At 43.1% G+C, this 22363-nt stretch overlaps 1 protein-coding gene across 1 annotated transcript in view; it reads left to right on the top strand.

Moving 5' to 3' along the window:
- shisa10.1 (shisa family member 10, tandem duplicate 1) overlaps positions 1 to 22363 on the top strand; it is a 78641-nt gene that overhangs the window by 1169 nt on the left and 55109 nt on the right. The window contains exon 2 of the mRNA XM_043707920.2: positions 19116 to 19170. Within this exon, the coding sequence (XP_043563855.1) occupies positions 19116 to 19170 (55 nt within the window). The remainder of the gene's footprint in view (positions 1 to 19115; positions 19171 to 22363) is intronic.

Genomic DNA, 22363 nt, shown 5'->3' with positions numbered 1-22363 from the left:
GCAGGGGTAAGCTGCAGTGACCGGGTCTCTGGCACGAGGTCCGGCTCTGAGGCCCAGAAGAGAAAGGGGGAGAGGAGGAGAGTGCTAGTTATAGGAGACTCTATAGTTAGAGGGACAGACAGGCGGTTCTGTGGACATGGGCGAGACTCTCGGATGGTTTGTTGCCTCCCGGGTGCCAGGGTCCGAGACGTCTCGGACCGTGTCTTCAGAATCCTTAAGGGGGAGGGTGTGCAGCCAGAAGTCGTGGTGCACATTGGCACCAACGACATAGGTAGGAAGAGGGGTGGGGAGGTCATTCAGGAGCTCAGGGAGTTAGGCTGGAAGCTAAAAGCTAAGATGGACAGAGTCGTCATCTCTGGGTTGTTGCCGGTTCCACGTGACAGTGAGGCAAGGAATAGGGAGAGAGTGCAGTTGAACACGTGGCTGCAAGGATGGTGTAGGAGGGAGGGCTTCAGGTATTTGGACAATTGGACTGCATTCTGGGCAAGATGAGACCTGTACAAGCAGGACGGGTTGCACCTGAACCAGAAGGGCACCAATATCCTGGGGGGTAGGTTTGCTAGCACTCTTCGGGGGGGTTTAAGCTAATTTGGCAGGGGGATGGGATCTGGACTTGTAGTCCAGCAAGTAGGTTACCTGTTTTTCAGGATGTCCAAGAATGTAGGGAGGCTGTGGAGAAGCACTGACAGGGAATACTTGCGGACACAGAGATGTGCTCAAGTGTGTATACTTCAACGCAAGGAGTATCAGAAATAAGGTGGGTGAACTTGAGGCCTCGATCGTTACTTGGGACTATGACGTTGTGGCCATCATGGAAACGTGGATAGAAGAGGGACAGGAATAGTTGTTGGAGGTTCCTGGTTACAGATGTTTCACTAAGATAAGGGGGGGTGGTAAAAAAGAAGGGGGGCTGGCGTTGCTAATTAGAAATGGTATAACGGCTGCAGAAAGGCATTTCGAGGGGTATCTGCCTTTGGAGGTAGTATGGGCAGAAGTCAGAAATAGGAAAGGAGCAGTCACCTTATTGTGTGTTTACTGTAGGCCCCCCAATAGCAGCAGAGATATAGAGACACAGATTGGGAAACAGATTTTGGAAAGGTGGAGAAGCCACAGGGTAGTAGTCATGGGCGATTTCAACTTCCCAAATATTGATTGGAAGCTCTTTAGATCAAGTAGATTGGATGGGGTGGTGTTTGTGCAGTGTGTCCAGGAAGCTTTTCTAACTCAGTATGTAGATTGTCCGACCAGAGGGGAGGCCATATTGGATTTGGTACTCGGTAACGAACCGGGACAAGTGATGGGCTTGTTAGTGGGTGAGCATTTTGGTGATGGTGACCACAATTCTGTGATTTTCACCTTGGTTATGGAGAGAGATAGGTGCGTGCACCAGGGCAGGTTTTACAATTGGGGGAAGGGTAAATACGATGCTGCAAGACAGGATCTCAGGAGCATAAATTGGGAGCATAGGCTGTCAGGGAAGGATGTCGTTGAAATGTGGAACTTTTTCAAGGAACAGATACGACGTGTCCTTGATATGTATGTACCTGTCAGGCAAGAGAGAGATGGTCGTGTGAGGAAACCTTGGTTGATGAGGGAGGTTGAATGTCTTGTAAGGAGGAAGAAGGAGGCTTACATAAGGTTGAGGAAACAAGGTTCAGACAGAGCATTGGAGGGATACAGGATAGCCAGGAGGGAGCTGAAGAAAGGGATTAGGAGAGCTAAGAGAGGGCATGAAAAATCTTTGGCAGGTAGGATCAAGGATAACCCCAAGGCCTTTTATGCATATGTGAGAAACACGAGAATGACGAGAACGAGGGTAGGTCCGATTAAGGATAGTAGTGGGAGACTCTGTATTGAGTCGGAAGAGATAGGAGAGGTCTTGAATGAATACTTTTCTTCAGTATTTACAAACGAGAGGGACCGTATTGTTGAAGAGGAGTGTATGAAACGGACTGGTAAGCTAGAGGAGATACTTGTTAGGAAGGAAGATATGTTGGGCATTTTGAAAAACTTGAGGATAGAGAAGTCCCCCAGGCCTGATGGGATATATCCTAGGATTATGTGGGAAGCAAGAGAGGAAATTACAGAACCGTTGGCAATGATCTTTTCATCAATGGGGGTGGTGCCAGGGGACTGGACAGTGGCGAATGTTGTGCCCCTGTTCAAAAAAGGGAATAGGGATAACCCCAGGAATTACAGGCCAGTTAGTCTTACTTCGGTGGTAGGCAAAGTAATGGAAAGGGTACTGAGGGATAGGATTTATGAGTATCTGGAAAGACACTGCTTGATTAGGGACAGCCAGCACGGATTTGTGAGGAGTAGGTCTTGCGTTACAAGTCTTATTGAATTCTTTGAGGAGGTGACCAAGCATGTGGATGAGCGTAGAGCAGTGCATGTAGTGTACATGGATTTTAGTAAGGCCTTTGATAAGGTTCCCCATGGTAGGCTTATGCGGAAAGTCAGGAGGCATGGGATAGAGGGAAGTTTGGCCAGTTGGATAGAGAACTGGCTAACCGGTCGAAGTCAGAGAGTAGTGGTAGATGGTAAATATTCAGCCTGGAGCCCAGTTACAAGTGGAGTTCAGCAGGGATCAGTTCTGGGTCCTCTGCTGTTTGTAATTTTTATTAATGACTTGGAAGAGGGAGTCGAAGGGTCGGTCAGTAAATTTGCAGACGATACGAAGATTGGTGGAGTTGTGGATAGTGAGGAGAGCTGTTGTCGGCTGCAAAGGGACTTAGATATGATGCAGAGCTGGGCTGAGGAGTGGCAGATGGAGTTCAACCCTGTCAAGTGTGAGGTTGTCCATTTTGGAAGGACAAATAAGAATGCGGAATACAGGGTTAACGGTAGGGTTCTTTGTAAGGTGGAGGAGCAGAGGGATCTTGGGGTCTATGTTCATAGATCTTTGAAAGTTGCCACTCAGGTGGATAGAGCTTGTAAGAAGGCCTATGGTGTATTAGCCTTCATTAACAGAGGGATTGAATTCAAGAATCGTGAGGTGATGTTGCAGCTGTATAGGACCTTGGTAAGGCCACATTTGGAGTACTGTGTGCAGTTCTGCAGTTTAGGAAAGATGTGGAAGCTTTGGAGAGGGTGCAGAGGAGATTTACCAGGATGTTGCCTGGAATGGAGAATAGGTCGTACGAGGATAGGTTGAGAGTGCTAGGCCTTTTCTCATTGGAACGGCGAAGGATGAGGGGTGACTTGATAGAGGTTTATAAGATGATCAGGGGAATAGATAGAGCAGACAGTCAGAGACTTTTTCCCCGGGTACAACAGAGTGTTACAAGGGGACATTAAATTTAAGGTGAAGGGTGGAAGGTATAGTGGGGATGTCAGGGATAGGTTCTTTACCCAGAGAGTGGTGGGGGCCTGTGGGAGTGGCAGAGTCAGAATCATTGGTGACCTTTAAGCAGCAATTGGATAGGTACATGGATGGGTGCTTAAGCTAGGACAAATGTTCGGCACAACATCGTGGGCCGAAGGGCCTGTTCTGTGCTGTATTGTTCTATGTTCTATGTTCCAATGATGTTGTGGTAGATGAATGTATTCAACTATAAACCTTTGACCTACTTATTTTCTATGTCAAGTTCCTGACTTGCCAGTTTTCTGTTTATTTCTTCCTGCTCGGAAATACACTTTTCTATTTTGCCATTATTATGCACAGAACAATGTAACCTACATAAAATGAGAAAATAATGTGCAGTCTTCCATGCAACATTGGAAGTCCCCTATATTCAGTCTATCTTACGAACTTCAATTGGATGGGCATCTTGTATAATTGTGAAAATGAACTTTCTGCCAGTGGGGCTTGAGGTTAAATATTATGTGTTATCATAATATCATTTTCTTCTTGTCACTGCAAGATTTGATATGAAAGGAACTTTAGTCGCTATGAGTTTACAGCTTACTCAAAGTTTGGTACAACATTAGGACTGCAGAATGGAATAGCATTTCATTTTGGCAAAACAGTGTGTTTCCCCTGTAGCTGGCCACTCTGACCTCATAAGCATCCTCTATTTCCTTCACCCCTCAGTGGTGACCATGCCTTCAGGTGAGCAAGTCCTTAGCCCTGGAAGTATCAGCATAAATCTGTTTCTCAAACACTCTGTTCATCTGTTTTGTTCTGAATGCTACATTGATTCAGATGCAGTGTATTTAGTTGTATCACTTTTACCCTGTTTGTAAAATCAATTCTTATCTGAAGGTTGACAGATTCATACTCTTCATAACTTTCTGTTACAGTTTATTTCTCATGTTAATTCCTTTCCCTTTGGTCTTGACTCTACACTTTGATTCCTCACATCTCCCCAAATTTAATCCGTTGCCTCCTCTCTATTTTCCAAGTTATGCAGTTTGCAAGAACAGTGGCCTTACTATGGTTCAGGCAGAGGCTGAACTGGTGCCTGTGCCCCACGAACCAGAACCCGTTTCTCTCACACCAGTCATTGAACTACGCATTCCTCTCCCTAAACTAATTTTCCTATTCCAATTTGCATATGGCTCAGGTAAAAAGCAGCAATTATGACATTTTGAGATTCTGCTTACTTTGGCCCCTAGCTCCTTGTACTGACTCTGCAGAACCTATGTCATCAGTACCTACATGAACCACAACATCTGGCCCGTCCTCAACCCACTACAGGTTCCTCGGCAGATGACCCGAGCCCTGGCTCTGGGCAGGCCACGCAGCCTTCAGGACTCATGTTCTTTGCTGCAGAGAACAGTGTCAAACCTCCTCACTATACACATCCCTAAGACCACTAATTCCTCCTTACTCTTTCCTATTTGAGTGACTCCTTTTGCTATAATGCAGTCGTCTGTTATGTCATCCCCACCTTGCAGTCCTCTCACTCAGACAATCTGAAAGAACATTCAGCTTATTGGACAATTTTAAAGGCTGAGGCTCCTACCTTCTGAATCTGCTTATCTGCCTCATTTGTCATACTCCCCCATGCGTGAACACTGACCAAATCAAATCCAACTCTGAGATGTGGTTGCCTCCTGGAATAAAGAATCCAGGGTCCCTTTCAACCTCTCTGAGGGAGTTGGGCTTGGGAATCCCTCTTTCAAAGGTATTTACTGCCTCATTGAGGGACCTGGAATTGGGAGTTCAGTTCCATGCTGAGAGTGTCTTTCCCTAAATTTTCCTTCTGTACCTCTCCCATGAAACATCCTGCCTTCCTTCACCTGTGGCCTAGGGGTTTTGGTAACCACTACCAACAGTAGTCACCTCTCCTAGATTAGTCAGGACACTATTTTAAAATACAACAGACGCTGTCTGACCTGCTCACTGGATACGTTCTGCAAGGAATTATGAAATTGATGTTTAAACAAATTGCAAAGGAACTGACTTGTATTAAGAAAGTTGAAACGGACAATACGGAACAGACCTCTCATCTGTAGAAATGGCCAGACACACAGAAAGTCTACTGAAAATCATTATGCAGAGTCGAGGCTGAACCCCCCTGTCTGTTTCAATGACATCTGTACAGTTTATAGAATGAGAGATCAAAGCTCCCATGTTCATGTAGATTGCCTTAACTGTGTGCCAATAGCCAATTGTCACAAGATCTGGGAAGAGCTTGCATTATAAGCTTATCTTTAGCAACAGCAAGATGGCCTGTATGATGAAATGGATCGCAGTTTCCTGTTAACAGTTTTTGACCCAATCTCTGTCACAAGTTGGAATACATCCCAGAAAAGGACAGCTTTCAATTTAAAAGAGACTGTCTCCTTAATAACCCCAATTTAAAGAGCTGCAATCCCATGACCACTAAAGGAACATGTAATTCTTATACAAATGGATTTTTAACTTTTTTTTTCAACTCCATTCCTCCATTCTCCAACCTGTTCTGTGTTGCATGCTAATGTGTCACAAGATTCAGTATGGGTTTCACCTTTTGATAATGTTTGTACTTTTAACAGAGTGAGGGTTTTAATTTTTTACTTGCTCACTTGAATACTGAATTTGAAAAAGTACATGTTGTTTTAAAAAATCAACTCTGTTACATCAAACTCAAGTGAAAAAGAAGAATTTATTCTCCCTACTGGACTTTGGTTGTCACAGCGTTGTTTATCCACCACAACATTCGTTTCAATGCTTCAGCAGTTTCCTCATTTTGAAGCTTCTGTCCATATAGCTGTGTGAGGCAGTAGCAGACAATTATCACTCTGGATACCCTGGCTTTTACATACTACCACCCAAGATCTGCCCAGACACTTGAACTGCATCTCCAACATCTGATGGTATGTTTTGTTGGTCATGTGAGTTGTACCATTTCTAGCTGTCTGTGATAGAGATCCTTGCAGGATTCATCAGCCACATCTTCAGGGAGCAATAACACAATTGAAACGAATGTTGTGGGTGGCATGGTGGCACAGTGGTTAGCACTGCTGCCTCACAGCGCCAGAGACCCGGGTTCAATTCCTGCCTCAGGCGACTGTCTGTGTGGAGTTTGCACATTCTCCTCGTGTCTGCGTGGGTTTCCTCCGGGTGCTCCGGTTTCCTCCCACAGTCCAAAAATGTGCAGGTCAGGTGAATTGGCCATGCTAAATTGCCCGTAGTGTTAGGTATGGGGTAAATGTAGGGGTATGGGTGGGTTACGCTTCGGCGGGTCGGTGTGGACTTGTTGGGCCGAAGGGCCTGTTTCCACACTGTAAGTAATCTAATCTAATAAAAAAAGTCTGCAGGGCACTATCCTGAAACTCAGCTCGACATTGAATACCTAGGAGCTTTAATTGGGATAGAATTTACACATCATGATAGCTTTGAGAACTTTGCACCACACATTTCATAACCTTTGAGATAAAAACAATGACTGCAGATGCTGGAAACCAGATTCTGGATTAGAGTGGTGCCGGAAAAGCACAACAGTTCAGGCAGCATCCGAGGAGGAGGAAAATCGATGTTTTGGGCAAAAACCCTTCATCAGGAATACAGGCAGAGTGCCTGAAGGGTGGAGAGATAAGTGAGAGGAGGGTGAGGGTGGGGAGAAAGTAGCATAGAGTACAATAGGTGAGTGGGGGGTGGGAATGAAGGTAATAGGTCAGGAAGGAGGGTGGAGTGGATAGGTGGAAAAGAAGATAGGCAGGTAAGACAAGTCATGGGGACAGTGCTGAGCTGGAAGTTTGGAACTGGGGTGAGGTGGGGGAAGGGGAAATGAGGAAATTGGTGAAGCCCTGGGGTTGAAGTGTTCTGAGGCGGAAGATGAGGCGTTCTTCCTCTAGGCATCGGGTGGTGAGGGAGCAGCGGTGAAGGAGGCCCAGGACCTGCATGTCCTCGGCTGAGGGGGAGTTGAAATGTTGGGCCACAGGGCGGTGGGGTTGATTGGTGTGGGTGTCCCAGAGATCTTCTCTAAAGCGCTCTGCTAGGAGGCATCCAGTCTCCCCGGTGTAGAGGAGACCGCATCGGGAGCAACGGATACAAGGTAAAACTTTGATGGATGTGGAAGGCTCCTTTGGGGCGTTGGATGGAGGTGAGGAAGGAGGTGTGGGCACAGGTTTTGTAATTCCTGTGGTGGCAGGGGAAGGTGCCAGGACGGGAGGGTGAGTTGTTGGGGGGCGTGAACCTGACCATGTAGTCACGGAGGGAACGGTCTTTGAGGAAGGCAGAAAGGGGTGGGGAGGGAAATATATCCCTGGTGGTGGGGTCCGTTTGGAGGTGGCAGAAATGTCATTGGATGATTTGGTTTATGCGAAGGTTGGTAAGGTGGAAGGTGAGCACCGGGGGGGTTCTGTCCTTGTTATGGTTGGAGGGGTGGGATCTAAGGGCAGAGGTGCAGGATGTAGACGAGATGTGTTGGAGGGCATCTTTAACCACATGGGAAGGGAAATCCAGAATATCATAATCTTTTGCTGATTACAGAAATCTGATTATTGGTGGAGTGGAATCTCTCTCAATTAATAACTCTAGGCTGATCTGGAACTACGTCTGTGTCTCACAATGATGACTCCTTGGACTTGTGGGAATCTAGTCAGAGTGGCAAAGCCGAGCCCATAGGAGTTCTGATTCAGCTGAGAATGTTTGGGAGCTATATTTTAATTTTGATCATAATTAAAGTAGTGACATGATTTGAGGGAAGGGCTGGACTGACAACCCAACATTCCAGGGTAAAAAATCTTTAGGTGAGACAGAAGAGGGTATAAAAAGGGTAGTGGTGTAGCAGTAATGATTAAGGAGTAAATTACTGCAATAAGGAGAGATGATACCTTGGAAGGATCCTCAAACAAAACCTCGTGGGTAGAACTTAGAAATGTTAAGGGAGCAACTGCTTGACTGGGAGTGTATTATTGGCCCCCAAAGAGTCAGTGGGAAATGGAGGAGTAAATGTATAGACAGTTCACAGAAGTGTGTAAGTGTAATAATTGGCTAATTACACTAAGGAATTTCAATTTTCACAACTTAAATTGTGATAGTTGTAGTGTTAAGAATTTAGAGGGAACAGATTTCTTGAAATGTATTCAGGAGAGTGTTTTGTATCAATAGAAGGCCCAACGAGGGAAAGCGCAGTGCTGGATCTGGTCCTGGGGAAAGAAGCCGGACAAGTGTTCAATGTGGCAGTGGGGGAGCATTTTGCAGATTGTTACCACAAAAACTGCATGGTTCTAATTTGTGTCTCAAGTAAAAAGATGGTCTGCAAAATATGACTTTGGAGTGAAGAAAGGCTGATTTTATTAAAGCAGCATGAGCCAACAGTTGACTAGCAATAGCTCCTTGTGGGTAAGTCTACAGCAGAGCAAGGGGGGGGCGTTCAGAAAGGAGCTGGGGAGAGCACAGGTCTAACATGTACCCATCAGAGGCAAATGTAGGAGCAATAAGTTCAGAGAACCCTAGACATCAATGACAATTCAGGACTAGCTGAAGAAGAGGAAGGCTCTTAGCAAGTCCAAAGAGAGCAATTCCGCTGCAGCCCTAGAGGAATATAGAGAGTGCAGGAAGGCACTTAAGAAAGCAATTAGAAAGGGGGCATGAAGAAAGTACTTACAAACTGGATTGGGGAGAATCCTAAGATATTTATAAATACATTAAAGGGAAGTGTTAACTAGGGAAAGAGTAAGGCCCATGAGGGACCAAGGGGGCAAACTGTCTGTGAAACCACGAGAGATTAGAGGCATGTTGAATGAGTATTTCCTTTCAGTCTTCATTCTGGAAAAGGAGAAGATAGGTATAGAATTTAGGACAAGGGATTGTGAGGAATTTGCACAGTTTGACATAGAAAATGGGGAGGTATTTGAGGCTTTGTGAGGCTTAAAAGCAGACAAGTCCCCGGCCCAGATGCATCCCAGGCTGCTTTGGGAGGCGAGACAGGAAATTGCAGGAGCTCTGACATGTTTTTTTACTTCCCCTCTGGCCACAGGGAAGGTGCTAGAGGACTGGAGGACAGCTAATGTAGTTTCACTTTCTATGAGGGGTGGTAGAGATAACCAGGAATTTATAGACCAGTGAGTCTCAAATTAGTGGTAGGGAAACTATTGGAGCTATTCTGAAGGAATGAATTAATACCCACTTGGAAAGGCTTGGGTTAATTAGGGATAGTCAACACAGTTTTGTCAGAGGGGAGTCATGTCTAACAAACGATTTTTTGAAAATGTGATGAAGTGGGTGAATGAGGGAAGTTCAGTTGATGTGGTTTATGCAAATTTTAACAAAGGTTCTGCATGGGAGACTGTTGAAAAGGTTAAAGAACATGGAATTGAGGGAAATGTGGTAAAATGGATCAGAAACTGGCTTCATAATAGGCCACAAAGGGTAGTGGTAGAAGGCTATTTAAGTGACTGGAGGCCTTTGTCCAGCTGTGTACCTCAATGAACAGTACTGGAACCCTAATTGTTTATGATAATAAATTTATATTGTTGAAAATGTAGGAGCAATATCAAGCAAATTTGCAGATGACACTAAGATTGATAGCATGGTTAATAGCAAAGAAATGGTTGTAGGTTACAGGAAGACATAAATGGGTTGGTCAGATGGGTAGACCAGTGGCAGTTGGTATTTAACTCTAAGTGCAAGGTGATGCACTTTGGAAGAAGAAACAAGAAGAGGGAATATTTACTGAATGGCAGGACACTGGGTAGCTTAGAGAAACAGAGGGATCTTGGGGTAATTCCTCACAGATTTCTGAAGTCGGCAGAGCGTGTGAGTAGGAGAAACTGACCAGATACTGGAAAGTCAGAGTCAAAACGTGTGGTGCTGGAAAACCACTGTATGTCAGGCAGCATCAAAGGAGCAGGAGAGTCAACATTTCAGGCATAAGCCCTTCATCAAAGCATGTGAGTAGGATATTTAAGAAGGCATATGGGACACTTGCTTTCAACAGTCGTGGCATAGAGTATAAGAGCATGGAGGTAATTAGATTAGATTAGATTCCCTACAGTGTGGAAACAGGCCCTTCGGCCCAACAAGTCCACACCGACCCTCCAAAGAGCAACCCGTGGCGGCACGGTGGCACAGTGGTTAGCGCTGCTGCCTCATAGCACGAGGGTCCCATGTTCAATTCCAGCCTTGGGCAACTGTCTGTGTGGAGTTTGCACATTCTCCTCGTGTCTGCGTGGGTTTCCTCTGGGTGCTCTGGTTTCTTCCCACAATCCAAAGATGTGCAGGTCAGGTGAATTGGCCATTCTAAATTGCCCGTAGTGTTAGGTGCATTAGTCAGAGGGAAAATGGGTCTGGGCGGGTTACTCTTCGGAGGGTCGATGTGGACTGGTTGGGCCAAAGGGCCTGTTTCCACGCTGTAGGGAATGTAATAAAACCCACCCAGACCCATTCCACTACATTCACCCATGACTAATGCACCTAACACTACGGGCAATTTACCATGGCCAGTTCACCAAACATGCACGTCTTTGGACTGTGGGAGGAAACCGGAGCACCCAGAGGAAGCCCATGCATGTTGAAGTTGTACAGAGTGTTGGTCAGACCACAACTGAAGTACTGTGTGCAGTACTGGCTTAATAATAGGATGTCTGCTGCAGTTCTGGTCACCTTACTAAAGGAAGGATGTGATCATACTAGATGGGGTATGGAGGAGGTTCACCACAATGTTTTCTGGGATGGTGAAATTGAGATCTAAGGAGAAACTAGATAGGCTTGGATTGTTTTCTTTAGAGCAATGATGACTGTGCGAAGATGTGATTGAGGTGAATAAAATTGAGAGAGATATGGACAGGGTGAATAGAGAGCAGCTGCTCCCCTTGGTTGAGGGGTAAATCATGAGAGGGCATAATTTTAGGGTAGGGGGCCAGAGATTTATAGGGGATTTGGAGAAAAGACGTTTTCACTCAGCGGGTGGTGGGATTCTGGAATGCACTACCTGGGGAGGTGGTGGAACCTGGAAATCTTACAACCTTTAAAAGATATTTGGATGGATACTTCAAATATCATAACATTCAAGTATATGGGATTAACAAAATAATTGGGATTTGCCCATTTTAGTGGTAGTTCGGTCGGTGCAGACTCAATGGGCCTAAGGGTTTTTTCTGTGTTGTATGAATCTAGGAGTCTATATGTTTAAAATTAAATTATCTAATAGCGTAAAAAATAATTCCTAGAACTCCAAAATCTTCCAAGTGTCCATTTTAAAAAGAAAGCTTGGTTTGGTGTATTATCAGATTATTATGGATTTCAGTAAGACATTTCATAAGGTTCCCCACGTAAGCCATCGCACAAAATACAGAGGCATGGGATTGAGGGTGATTTAGCAGTTTGGATCAGAAGTTGGTTAGTTAAAAGAAGACAGAGGGTGGTGGTTGATAGGAAATGTTCATCCTGGAGTTCAGCTACAAGTGGTGTACAGCAAGGATCTATTTTGAGGCCACTGCTGTGACCTGGATGAGGGCATAGAAGGATGGATTAGTACGTTTACGATTACAGTAAGGTTGATGGAGTTGTGGATAGTGCTGAAGGATGTTGCAGGTTTCAGAGGGACATAGATAAATGGAGTTAAATGCGGAAAAGTGTGAGGTGGTTCCCTTTGGAAGAAGCAAAAGAATAAAGAGTGCTGGGCTAATGGTGAGATTTGTGGTCACGTAGATGAGCAAAGAGATCTTGGTATCCGTGTACATAGATCCCTAAAAGTTGCCACCGAGATTGATAAGGTTATTAAGAAGGCATACGATGTGTTAGCTTTTATTGGAAGAGGGATTGAGTTTCGGAGCCACAAGGTCATTCTGCAGCTGTACAAAACTCTCTGGTGCGGCTGCACTTGGAGTATTTATACAGTCCTGCTCACCGCATTATAAGAAAGATATGGAAGCTTTGGAAAGGGTGCAGAGGAGATTTACTAGCATTTTGCCTGGTATGGGGGGAAGGTCGTATGAGGAAAGGCTGAGGGACTTGAGGCTGTTTTCATTAGAAGAAGGTTGAGAGGTGACTAATTGAGACATATAAGATAATCAGAGGATTAAGTAGGGTAGACAGTGAGAGCCTTGCTCCTCAGGTGGTGATGGTTAGCACGAGGAGACATAGCTTTAAATTGAGGGGTGATAAATATAGGACAGATGTCAGAGGTAGTTTCTTTGGGGGTAACTTTGGAGTTCGTTTTCAGATGTTTCGTCACGATACTAGTTAACATCATTAGTGAGCCTCCGGTGAAGCACTGGAATTTCTTTACTCGGAGAGTAGTAGGGGTGTGGAACGCAACAGTACTGCCTGCAACAGTAATAGATTCACCAACTTTAAGGGCATTTAAATAGTCATTGGATAAACATATGGATGAAATTGGAATAGTGTACCTTCAGATTGGTTCCACAGGTTCATGCAACATCGAGGGCCGAAGGGCCTGTACTGCACTGTTATGTTCTATTACAGAACCAGAATTCCATGTTATTGCACCTCTGATACCTTGATAAGATGCAATTGTAGGTTAGAAAGGGACAACAATGTCATCTTCCAGAATCTCTCGTCTATACTTACCCTCTACTTGTGGGAGCAGTTATCAATTAAAAATACTGAACAAAATTAATAGCATGCTCAATTAGGCCCATGGAAGTCCTTGCCATTTTAAAACACAATCAATCCATAATATCCTGGGTGGTAGGTGAAGGAATTGGGGAAATTCCAGGATTGGAAAAGGAAGAGAAGGGAGACTGACTTAACATGTAAGAAAGATGTTTTCTACTTCACCCCACCCCCACCATGCCATTTATGAGTGAATAAAATTTTATGATTTTAATGTGACATATTGGAAACCTTCTTAAATTTGTATTTACCATTTTATATTTCGATTCTTTAATTACGATTATTGAATCTGAGTTCTGATTCTGCAGCTTGCAAAATACAGGAAGTGGGTTGATTCAAAATTACTTTCAGAATTTCATTAGCCAAAAAATTGCCTGCAATTGTAGGTTAGAAAAGGGACAACAATGTCATCTTCCTGCATGGACTGATGTAAAACCCTGCAATTGAATTTGGATGGAGATGTCATGGAGTGTAATAAAGACTTGTCCTGGAATGAACTATACTGCCAGATGCACAATTTCATCCTTTAATAACTTGCTGTTAGATTGTTCTCCCATCTTCTAGGTGTTGACTCCACTTCACAATAGCACTTCGGGGAAAGCCTAGCTCTTCACAGGTTCAATCATCTCTTATCCCCAATCTGACATTTTGGAGCGCATTCAATACAAATACCTAACTAAACAAACCTAGCGTTACTATTGTATTATTAAACTTGATGTTAATCTATCTTTTAATCCAACATTTGTAATAGGAGCTGAGATTAATATGGTGACGTTATCGCAGATTTCAACATTTTCAGTAATTCCTGTGGAGTGGATCTTTTGACCAAATGTGATTAATCTGGCTCTGATCTCATTAGACATGAAGGCTTATATTAAAGAACACTCTGTATTTGAAATCCTGGATAGTTTTGTTCTTTTTTTCTCTATTTGCACTTCTCTGCTGTATTCCAACGCTAGTGGGTTGGCCACATAAGAAGCCCCTAACCCCTGTCCATCGTAATGAATGTTCACAATATATTGTTGCTATTTGAGAACTTGGGTTGTAAAGTGAAGGAAAAATAGATTTTAGTTTTCAGTTTTGTGGAAGTCTGACTTGTTTATCTTACAGGTGAAAAAGTAATTTTGAACAGTGAGTTAATTAATAAGTGAGTTGAGTTATAGACTCTTAGAGATATACAGCACGGAATCAGACCAGTTAGTCCAACTTGTCCATGCCGATCAGGTATCCTAAATAAATCTAGTCCCATTTACCAGTGTTTGGTCCCTTTTAAACCCTCCCTATTCATGTACCCATGTTGTAATTGTATCAGCCTCCACCACTTCCCCTGGCAGCTCATTCCATAACCTCATCATCCTCTGCGTGGAAAAAATGCCCCTTAGGTTCCTTTTAAGTCTTTCCCCCTCACCTTAAACCTATGCCCTCTAATTTTGGACTCTCCCACCCCAGAGAAAAGACCTTGTCTATTTACCCTAACCATGCCCCTCATGATTTTATAAACCTCTATAAGGTCACCCCTCAGTCTCTGAGGTTCCAGAGAAAATAGCCCCAGCCTATTCAGTCGCTCCAAATAGTTGAAGCCCTCCAACACTGGCAGCATACTCATAAATCTTTTTTGAACCCTTTCAAGTTTCACTGCATCCTCCCTATAGCTGGGAGACCTGAATTGAACACAATACTCCAAAAGTGATCGAACAAATGTCTTGTACAGTTGCAACATGAACTCTCAACTCCTATACACAATGCACTGACTAATAAAGGAAAGCATACCAAATGCCACCTTCACTACCCTATCTCCCTGTGACTCCACTTTCAAGAAGCTACAAACCTGCACGTGAAGGTCTGTTTGTTCAGCATTACTCTCCAGGACCTTACCATTAAGTGTGTAAATCCTGTCCTGATTTGCCTTTCTAAATGCAGCACCTCACATTGATCTAAAATAAACTCTATCTGCCACTCCTCAGCCCATTGGCCATTTGATCAAGATCCCATCGTACTTTGAGGTAACCTCACTTTGTGTTAACGACAGCTCCAATTTTCTGCATCTACAAACTTACTAACCTATGTTCACATCTAAATCATTTATATCAATGACAAAAAGCAATACACCCAACACTGATGCTTGTGGCACGCCGCTGGTCACAGGCCTACAGTCTGAAAAGCAACCCCCCACAACCGCTCTCTATCTTCTGTCTTCGAGCCAGTTCTGAATGCAAGTAGCTAGGTTTCCCTGTATTCCATTTTAGCAACTTCCTTCAGTATCTTGGGAAAATTCATTGACTGATAAAAATAGGATTGAGCGAATACACTGAAATCTGCCAAAAGAAAACCAATTACAGTTGTGCCAACTGAGCAACAAGCTCTTGTGTAGAGATAGAGGTGACGTTTCACTGAGGGTTCAGCTCTGTAACACTATTGCTGGAATAAAAGGGTTGAATCTCTTTTTTCAGATGTTTACAGTGAGATTTTACCAGCTGAGCTTGTATAATGTAATATAGTTTCTGTTCTATCTTTTGTATAATAAACTTTTGTGTCCTTTTGTTAAAAGTATATCAAGAGCCTCTTGGTGAATATGTTCCGTGACTGACTTTCATGGTAAACAAAACATTTATTCGGCTTGCGGCTTACCAAGTTAGGTTTCAGTCTGGAGTTAGTCTGGTTCGGTATTACCATCAGCTGGGATCATAACACCTTCAACGGTGAATGAAAATTGATGGATAATCCCGAGTCCATGAGTTTTGATCTTACATCTATGGTCTACCAATACACAAAAATGCTCAATAAGAAGTATTTTATTATTCAAAGGCAGATCTCACCGGCAGATCAGGCTTCCACCATGTGTAAGGCAAGGAGACAGTCCTGAAATCCACCGCATCTGTCCCTACTTTTTCTATGCCTCTATCAATCAAGGAAAGTATTTCATATGCCGCCTTTACAACCTTCTCTACATGCACTGCTACATTTAGGGACGTGGGCATGCCAAGATCTCTCACTTCATCTACCCCTCTCCGAATACTTGATTGATCCATAGTAAATTCTGAGGACGTTTTGACAGGATAGATATGAAAAAGGATGTTTCCTATCCTGGGGGAATCTAGAACTAGGAGTAAAAAAGAAACAGAAATTGCTAGAAAAACTCAGCATCTATGGACAGAAATCAGAGTTAACATTTCTCAGAACTGTGATGGGATGGTGGGTGAAGACAAGAGAGACCCGAATGGTGTTGCGGGAGGGAAGAGAGGGGTGAGGGCCGAAATGCAGAAGGTGCGTCGGACTCATCTGAGGACATTGAAGAAGAAGTTGGACATTTTGGAGCCTCTCTTGTCAAAGTTAGAACGAGGAGTCAATGTTCAAAAGCTGGGATATCACCCATTTAAAATAGAGATAAGGAGAAAATGTTACTTTGAGGGTCATGTGTCATTGGAACTCTCTCTTCCATAAGAAGAGGGGGAACAACCCTTTTCAAAGCTTTTAAGGCAGAGGTAATGGATGCTTTATAAGCAAGGGAGTGAAAGACATCCAGGGTAGGAGAGATGAGGTTTGAAATTCCTATTGTTGCGCAAAAAGCTTAAGAGTTCCCAAAGTGTAACTATCTTTGAGAATATTGGACCCAAACAAATGTAAACATGTTTGCATCTACTTAATACTAAACTTCTGGAACATTCTTGGGAGGGGGATGGTGGTAGTATGTGTAGCCGAGAAAAGGATGGGAAACAAAAGCAAACTTGAAATGGCAAAATCCATCTGAATAAAGAATTTCATATATTAATAATGACACTCTCAAAAAGCCACTAGCATTTAAGCATTTATTTGAAACATTACGATAAAATAAGATCATGGCTTTGCCACCGGGCAGGTTAAATCTTGCAAAAATTCTCCAAGCTGTCTGGAAAAATTGTAAATGATGAAAACCATGCTGAACAAGCATGGCTGTGTCTGCACATGTGCTTATCCTGTCATTGAGCAGCTATGATTTTGTATGCTTGATCAGATGCATTGAAATTTGTTCCCATAAAGATTTGGATCTCACCTTGTTCGAGAGGCGTTGGGCTTAATTTTATCAGAAATTGGGTATCTTAGACAGGTTTCATGGAGGGTTTCTTGGTGGTTTCCTCATATTTCGGATCTAAATTCACCTCATTAGCTACATACCACATCCCCAGACTGCCCTGCTCATCAGATGGAGCTTGATCTCCCTTTCGTTTTGGCTGGAGTCACTCTCCACTGTCTGAACATCCTGACACCATTTTTAAAAGGCCCTTGTGCACCCAGTCACCCACTGTCATTCCAGAGCTGCCCTGCACAATTAGTGAGATCTGCCCTGGACATGGCGGTTACAGGAAAACTGGAAGCCTGCTTTGGGAACAGAGCTATGAAGGTTGTCAGGGCCCATTGCCTTCGCATTATCCACTTCCTTCAGTTGTTGATATTAAGCAAAGTAAATTGAATTGGCTGAAGATGGGCACCTGTGATGCTGGGAAAAGGCTGAGATGGATTGCCAGTTCAGCATTTCTGACTGAAGATGTTTGCAAAAGTTAATTGGATTTGGCTGACACCATCTCTTTTAAGTATTTCAGGGAGAAAAGGAGTGGTTAGGATAACGATAGAAGGTTCTTGGAGAAGCTCTGGCAGCATCTGCAGACTGAGAAACAGTGTTAATGTTTTAAGTCCAATGTGAGCTGTCTTTGAAAAGGAGTTGAAGATGTAATGGTAGTTTGCAATAACTTAAGTAGATGTGAGCCCAATCAATACAAACTATTCCAGCTCTGCTACTGAGTCAATTGACATTTCTGTGTTCTATATAATAAACCTCTTCAGACATGTTATGACACAGCTCTAAAGCAAGTGCAGTTTGAACCTGGGCCTCCTTATTCAGAGATATGGATACTACTACTGCACCACAAGATGCCTTTTCAATCTGCTGTTTTAGTCTGGGCTGGAGTGGAGCTGTTACAATAGACTATGATATCAAGGGGCTAGGGAGGTAGAACTATCCGGTAGGTTGGGGAGGTGACGGGCCCATTGTATTGTTGCTGAACTGTTAATCCAGATGTGATCCAGATAATATCCTGGGGGCCAGATTCAAATTCTGCTACAGAAGATAGCGGAATTAAAAATCAATAAAAATCTGGAATTAAAAGTCTGATGATAACCATGAATCCATTATTGATTGTCAGAAAAACCCGTTCGGTTCACTAATGTCTTTTTTAAAGGAAGGAAACTTTCATCCTTATCTGGTCTGGCCCTTATGTGACTCCAGACCTCCCACAACATTTGGCTAACTATGGGCAATAAGTGCTGACCAAGCTAGAGATGCCCATCTGCTGTGGATGAATTTTAAAAAAGGGTTTCTTCCACTGACGCACTACAAATGTGTAACGTGGGAGAATTAAATTGGCTTATTCTGTGATTTCCCCATTACGTTCTGGTCATTGTTTGGATGCTGATTTGCATGAAATAAGGTGTCTACTTCATGTAGAGGCTTTCAGGACCTTATGACTTCTCAAGGTGTTTTACAGTCAAAGAAATATAGTTACTGCAGGGGACAATTCATGTACAGCAAAGTCCCACACATAGTAATGAAGCTTCTCATACTCGTAGCACTGAATGCCTGTAAGAATCATGACCTTTAGGAGGTAAGGAATAGAACACAATCAAAACGAGGATTAGTGTTAGAGAGGAGTCAACTGCTCAAACTTCCAACTCAGTCAGTTATTGAGTTAGGGCAAATTCTGAATTTAACAGGTTAGCATTAGTTCACAGTTCGTACATTACCCTTAATGCTGAAACTTTGCGTAACTGGATAACTGCGCACTAAAACATGTGTCCCTGTATTCTGTTTAGAGAGAGCAAGTTCAGAGTTGAGCAAAGTACTTGGCATTACGAATGAGAATAAATTAAGTCACCAGATCTAACAGCTTAGACTTCTACTGTGTGAAACTGAACTGGCTGTGGGGATAATCATGATTTGAAGTCTTTTGAATTGTTGAAATTGAAATAAACTTTAACTTCCAGTTTAATTGCAGATTGATAGGTTTCTACTTTTTTATCTTATAAAATGAAAATTTCACTTGCCTGTAACATTTTGATAGCTACACTTTTTCCCACTTTCAGAAATCTCCATTTTGATCTAGATTTTTGTCTATTTGTCATCCCCCAGTTTCGGCAGGCACTTGTGATGACGATGATTCGCCATTCTGTCGCCACCAAAACCAGTAAGTATTTCCATTTAATTTTAATAATTGTAAGGCAGAATTTGATTTTTTTTTTCATTCTGGGCATTTGCTTTAGAAAGAGTTATCCAAATTAACCAGCATTTAATCGTTGAGCTTGTAGTTTTGGTTTGCTGGTCACTGTTGAATGTGTTATTAGTCACCAATGGTTAAGTAGCATGGCTTCAGTTTACTGGTTTACTTAATAGCTCAGACTACAGCTTACATTTACAGATAACTAGGTATGCAACCTGATTCTGACATTCTTCTGCTGGACTACACATGGCAGCTGGTCACATTTTTATACTGGTACTTGGCTGGTCAGTGCATCCTAAAGCAATACCCTCTCCTAAAACATACAGTTTCAAAGCAATAATACAGTGTCAAACCTGTGGTCTGAGTGGCAACAGGAGTGAGTAGAGTCAGAGAGTGGGAGGAGTAGTGCGACAATGAAGTGAGGTTGAGAAGTGAAATTCCCAACAAAATTTAGGAAACTGTCACTTGGTCTCCATTACAATCTTGTAAGAAAATTGCTGGAATCTGGATGTCACTTTGAGAATCTGATTTCATAATAAATTTGCCTTAAGGGAGGAATTCAAGCCCAAGGTGATGCAAGACCATGAGAACGTTAAAAAAAAATAGGAATAACAGTAGGCCGTTCAGTGCCTTGAGCCTGCTCTGCTAATCAGTAGGATTGTGGCTGATCTGATATTCTTCACTTCCACTTTCTTGCCCTTTTTCCCCATAATCCTGGTCTTTCCTACTGATCAAGAATCTCTCTATCTCAGCCTTAAATATACACAAGGAGTCTGCCCGACAAGTCTGTATCACAAGGAGTTCGAAGATTCTCAACCCTTTTGAGGGAAAGAATTCCTTCTCCTCTCAATTTTAAATGGGCGCATCTTTGTTTTGAGACTATACCCCCTGGTGCTAGACTCTGCCGTGAGGGGAAAAATAGCTTCTCAGCCTTTGCCCTCTCATGTCCCTTAAGATATGCAGTCATTTGTAATTGGAAATCAGTTTAACGGGTCATAAATACCCTTTAACCATTCAATAAGATCATAAGTAGCTCAAGTTGGCAAATTTCCTGATTCAGCTGAACCACCTTGATTCAAAGAGGCCTGTTAGATCCAATTTATCTCTGTGGAGGTGGGTGCAACACAGAACTAGGTCCTTCAACCCCAGAACTGGAACAGAGGCAGCCTGGGGATGGGTAAACATTGAGGAGGACTGGTTAGAAGGTCACATCCAATCATCTTATGTTTGGAGACTGAAGTGGTTAGTTGGAGATGATCAAGGAGAAATGTGTGTGCAGTTATGAAGGTAAAGAATGTCCCATGCTTCCTGAGTACCATAACCAACACACAATCGAGCATTATGTTCTACCCCAACAATATCATAACAATGTGTGGAGTTTCATTGATAGTTTTGTACAGTGGAACTGAAATGATGTTATTCAAAATCGCTTACATTTTCAGGCCATTGCAACAGAGATCATTCTAGTAATCTGATCTGGAATCAAATCCAGATTCTAGAAGCCAAATGCCCAATGCAGTGAATGTCTTTTTTGCAATGCCTTACTATGATCGTTACATCAACAGGGTATGATTGGCTTTTTGGTGATGTGAAATCTGCAATGAAGGTTGATGCCAGAATTAGTCATTAAACCTACTGGTCGAAGATGAAAGGAATGATGAGTTGTCTGGCTTCACTTCCTGGGAAAAATTACTGCTTGCCCTCACAAAGTTACTCTGAGCTTCCAAGCTGGTACAGTGTTGACAGTCGAGTAAACATCATTTATGATTTTAGCAGTGAATTTTGAATGCTGTCAAGCAATTGATTTAATAGGATGTTTGGACAAGTCATTTTTTTTCTTGAGGTGTGGCTTTGATTTAACTGGTGCTTTAGAATCTGTTTTACAAAATGCTGTTTACAGAATGGTGCATCTGTGCATTCTTACAAAACAAATGTCACAAAGCTGGTCCTTTTTTCCTAAAAAGCTATTCCTTTTCTCAAAAGTGTGGGAAATCATGTCTCATGAATTTGATTGAGTTTTTGGAAGAAGTAACAAAAGGGATTGATGAGGGCAGAGCGGTGGATGTGATCTATATGGACATCAGTAAGGCGTTCGACAAGGTTCCCCATGAGAAAATGTTTAGCAAGGTTAGATCTCATGGAATGCAGAGAGAACTGGCCATTTGGATACAGACTGGCTCAAAGGTAGAAGACAGAGGGTGGTGTGGAGGGTGGATTTTCAGTCTGTGTGAAAACATCGCCTCTTAGGTCTCTTTTATATCTTTCCCCTCTCACCCTAAACCTATGCCCTCTAGTTCTGGACTCCTCGAACCCAGGGAAAAGACATTGTCTATTTACTCTATCCATGCCCCTCATAACCTCTATAAGGTCACCCCTCAGCCTCCGAAGCTCCAGGGAAAACAGCCCCAGCCTGTTCAGCATCTCCCTATAGCTCAAATCCTCCAACCCTGACAATATCCTTGTAAATCCTTCTCTGAACCCTTTAAAGTTTCACAACATATTTCCAATAGGAAGGAGACCAGAATTGCACACAGTATTCCAACAGTGGCCTAACCAATGTCCTGTACAGCCGCAACATGACCTCCCAACCCCTGTACTCAATACTCTGACCAATAAAAGAAAGCATACCAAATGCCTTCTTCACTATCCTAGCTACCTGTGACTCCACTTTCAAGGAGCTATGAACCTGCACTCCAAGGTCTCTTTGTTCAGCAACACTCCCTCAGACCTTACCATTAAGTGTACAAGTCCTGCTAAAATTTGCTTTCCCAAAATGCAGCACCTCACATTTATCTAAATTAAACTCCATCTGCCACTTGTCAGCTCATTGGCTCATCTGGTCAAGATCCTGTTGTAATCTGAGGTATCCCTCTTCACTGTCCACTACACCTCCAATTTTGGTGTCATCTGCAAACTTACTAACTGTACCTCTTATGGGTCAACAGTTCCTGGCTCCGAGGTGGCTATTTTGGTACAGAGATGAAAAAGCATTTTGAGAGGCCTTTTATTTATATGTAAACAGATGAGACTTCTGGCCAAAGTGATCATGTTTTAGAAGTGACCTGTATTATGAAAGGGAAGCAGTCAGCTCTCTAGCTGAGCAGTTCAGTCCAGGCCTACTTAAGAGTTCAGCTGTGTGGAAACAGGCTACTAGACTCTC

Source organism: Chiloscyllium plagiosum, unplaced genomic scaffold (genome assembly GCF_037043375.1).
Source record: "Chiloscyllium plagiosum isolate Xiang-an unplaced genomic scaffold, Cpla_swu_hap1 HiC_scaffold_14, whole genome shotgun sequence".
In the NCBI taxonomy this organism is placed as follows: domain Eukaryota; kingdom Metazoa; phylum Chordata; class Chondrichthyes; order Orectolobiformes; family Hemiscylliidae; genus Chiloscyllium; species Chiloscyllium plagiosum.
This window is presented reverse-complemented; position numbering and strand designations above follow the sequence as displayed.